The 2,029-nt window shown below is 37.8% G+C and overlaps 1 protein-coding gene across 1 annotated transcript; it reads left to right on the forward strand.

Annotated features, from left to right (window-relative positions):
* The first annotated feature begins 202 nt into the window (after positions 1-202).
* On the forward strand, positions 203-1,574 carry LOC105901178 (C-X-C motif chemokine 11-6). Its single transcript, XM_012828577.3, has 4 exons — positions 203-622; positions 784-907; positions 1,017-1,106; positions 1,238-1,574. Exons 1-4 carry the CDS (start codon positions 565-567, stop codon positions 1,248-1,250), a joined length of 285 nt encoding a protein of 94 aa, XP_012684031.2. The 5' UTR covers positions 203-564; the 3' UTR covers positions 1,251-1,574.
* The last annotated feature ends 455 nt before the right edge of the window (positions 1,575-2,029 follow it).

The following is a 2,029-nucleotide window of genomic DNA, read 5'->3' on the forward strand; positions in this document are numbered from 1 at the left end:
GTGTATATGTGCAAGCCCATTTGGATATGAGAATACACAGAAGCACACCCTGTAAGATTGACATGGGAAATGATCTGTGTATGACACTGGGGCAGAAATATCCTGAACATATCCTATAAGATTGACAGTTGAAATACATCAGCTTTCTGCAGATGTGCTATACTGCATTTCAGTTATTTTTATTTTTAAAAAGTTATGACTTTTGGTTGTTTTTTAACCAAAATGTTGTTACATTGTAGTATTGTGTCAGACTATTATAGATAATGCATTAGGGTAGTGAAAAACAGCAAGAAAGTTATGGAAAGTGTCACTGCTGTGTGTTTCACTGCTATGCACAGATTACAGGAAATTAAATAAAGAAATGGGACCGTAAAAAAAAAAAGACACGTGAGGATGTGAAAGTGTCTAGTGTGATGCAGGACAAGAAGGAGGAGGTGCGATGCTTAGGGAAACCCCCTGATCTGACAGAATAAATACAGGCATGTTTGCCACCGATTGACAACTTCACAGCCTCACACCGATACAACAGCTGATACAGACGGCAGATCATCACCCATTTCAACAATGAAGTCAGCAGCTCTCATCTCTCTTCTTGCCGTCATGCTCTTTGTAGTTGTGAGAGGTAAGGGATCCAGTCATTTGTTGGCCATGATGTTTTCATATATGTGAAAAGGTTGTGTAATTTGTGAAATTGTAGTCACAGTGTAAAAAGGGACAGTGATACAACAACATCATTGTCTCAGCTGGACATCCTGTAACAATGGTGGTCATGTTGATTTTCAGGGCAACGGGATACTCTGGCCAGATGCCGGTGCCAGGATGAAGGGACCAACGTCATTCATCCAAACCGAATCCAGCGGCTAGAGGTGTATCCCCCTTCCGCCTCATGCCCCAACGTGGAAATCATGTAAGGACATTATGGTGTTATGTCATAATTGAATGCCTTGTTGAGTTTGATGTGTTATAACTTAATGATGGTCTGTGTATCTGATGTTTACCTCTATCTGTGTCCACAGTGTCACTCTCAAGGACAACAGAGGACAAAAGTGCCTGAATCCAGAAAGCAAATTTGCCAAGAATTACATCAAGAGCGCCATCAAAAAGAGGTAAAATAGTTTAGTTTTCTCCGTATCAATTTTGGCTTGTAGAAGCAAATCAATGACTTGAAGTGATATAAATATATATGTATTTTAATCATATTTATATAATGATTACCTGTTTTTTTGTTGTTTTGCAGGAGTGCAGAGTAAATTGCATTGGACAAGTCCACTGATCTCTCTCCGAGGTCAGACAAAAGACAGCTATTACTTTATCCACATCAAAAACATATCAGCAATCCCAGGTGTTTCACATCGGAGTCCTTTTATGTTTGAAAATGAAATTCACATGTAATATGCCTTTTTTGGGTGTGTTCCTGTCAAGTCTTAATTTAAAATGCATTGTTTATATGTGATGTTTATGAAGATATTTATACTGAATATTGAGATAATTTATACAATGTTATGAATTTTGTGATACATGTTGGTTAGGATTCTGTTGTAAATATGAATTAGACAATAAAAGTTTACTGAGAACAATGTGTCTGTTATACTGTCATTTTAGTTAAATGCAGGAAAAGATGTTAAAGGGGAAACTTTGGGAACTTTGGGTTACAACTGGCTCTATTTTCACATCATTTTTTATGAGGGACAAAAATGATCGAAATCAGTCCAGTATTGAGGTAGAATGCAATAACCGGCTGTACAATGTAATCCAATGGGGCATGCATCCACAGCAAAAGTAAATCACTTTTATTCCACACTGACAGGCTCATAATGTAATCATAAGTGTCTGACTACATAGAAAAGATCCCTAAAGAGATAAACCTGTGTCTGCTTACCTCAATAACTATAAAGAAACTGTAGAAAATGACTGAAAAAACTGAAACTCAAACTAAAGGTCCTCCTTCACAGTACAACATGTGCTGTCTGGAGCCCACAAATGCTTAACACAACAACATGACTGCCCAAGCATAGAACCTGAGCAGCAG

The sequence above is a fragment of the Clupea harengus genome, chromosome 7, assembly GCF_900700415.2.
Source record: "Clupea harengus chromosome 7, Ch_v2.0.2, whole genome shotgun sequence".
Taxonomy (NCBI): Eukaryota; Metazoa; Chordata; class Actinopteri; order Clupeiformes; family Clupeidae; genus Clupea; species Clupea harengus.

Bases quoted from the DNA above. Each gene is read 5' to 3' on its own strand.
- LOC105901178 (XM_012828577.3), top strand. From the start codon at position 565: ATGAAGTCAGCAGCTCTCATCTCTCTTCTTGCCGTCATGCTCTTTGTA. The intron at 623-783 runs GTAAGGGATCCA...GTTGATTTTCAG, and splicing joins GCTCTTTGTAGTTGTGAGAG to GGCAACGGGATACTCTGGCC. The intron at 908-1,016 runs GTAAGGACATTA...CTGTGTCCACAG, and splicing joins TGCCCCAACGTGGAAATCAT to TGTCACTCTCAAGGACAACA.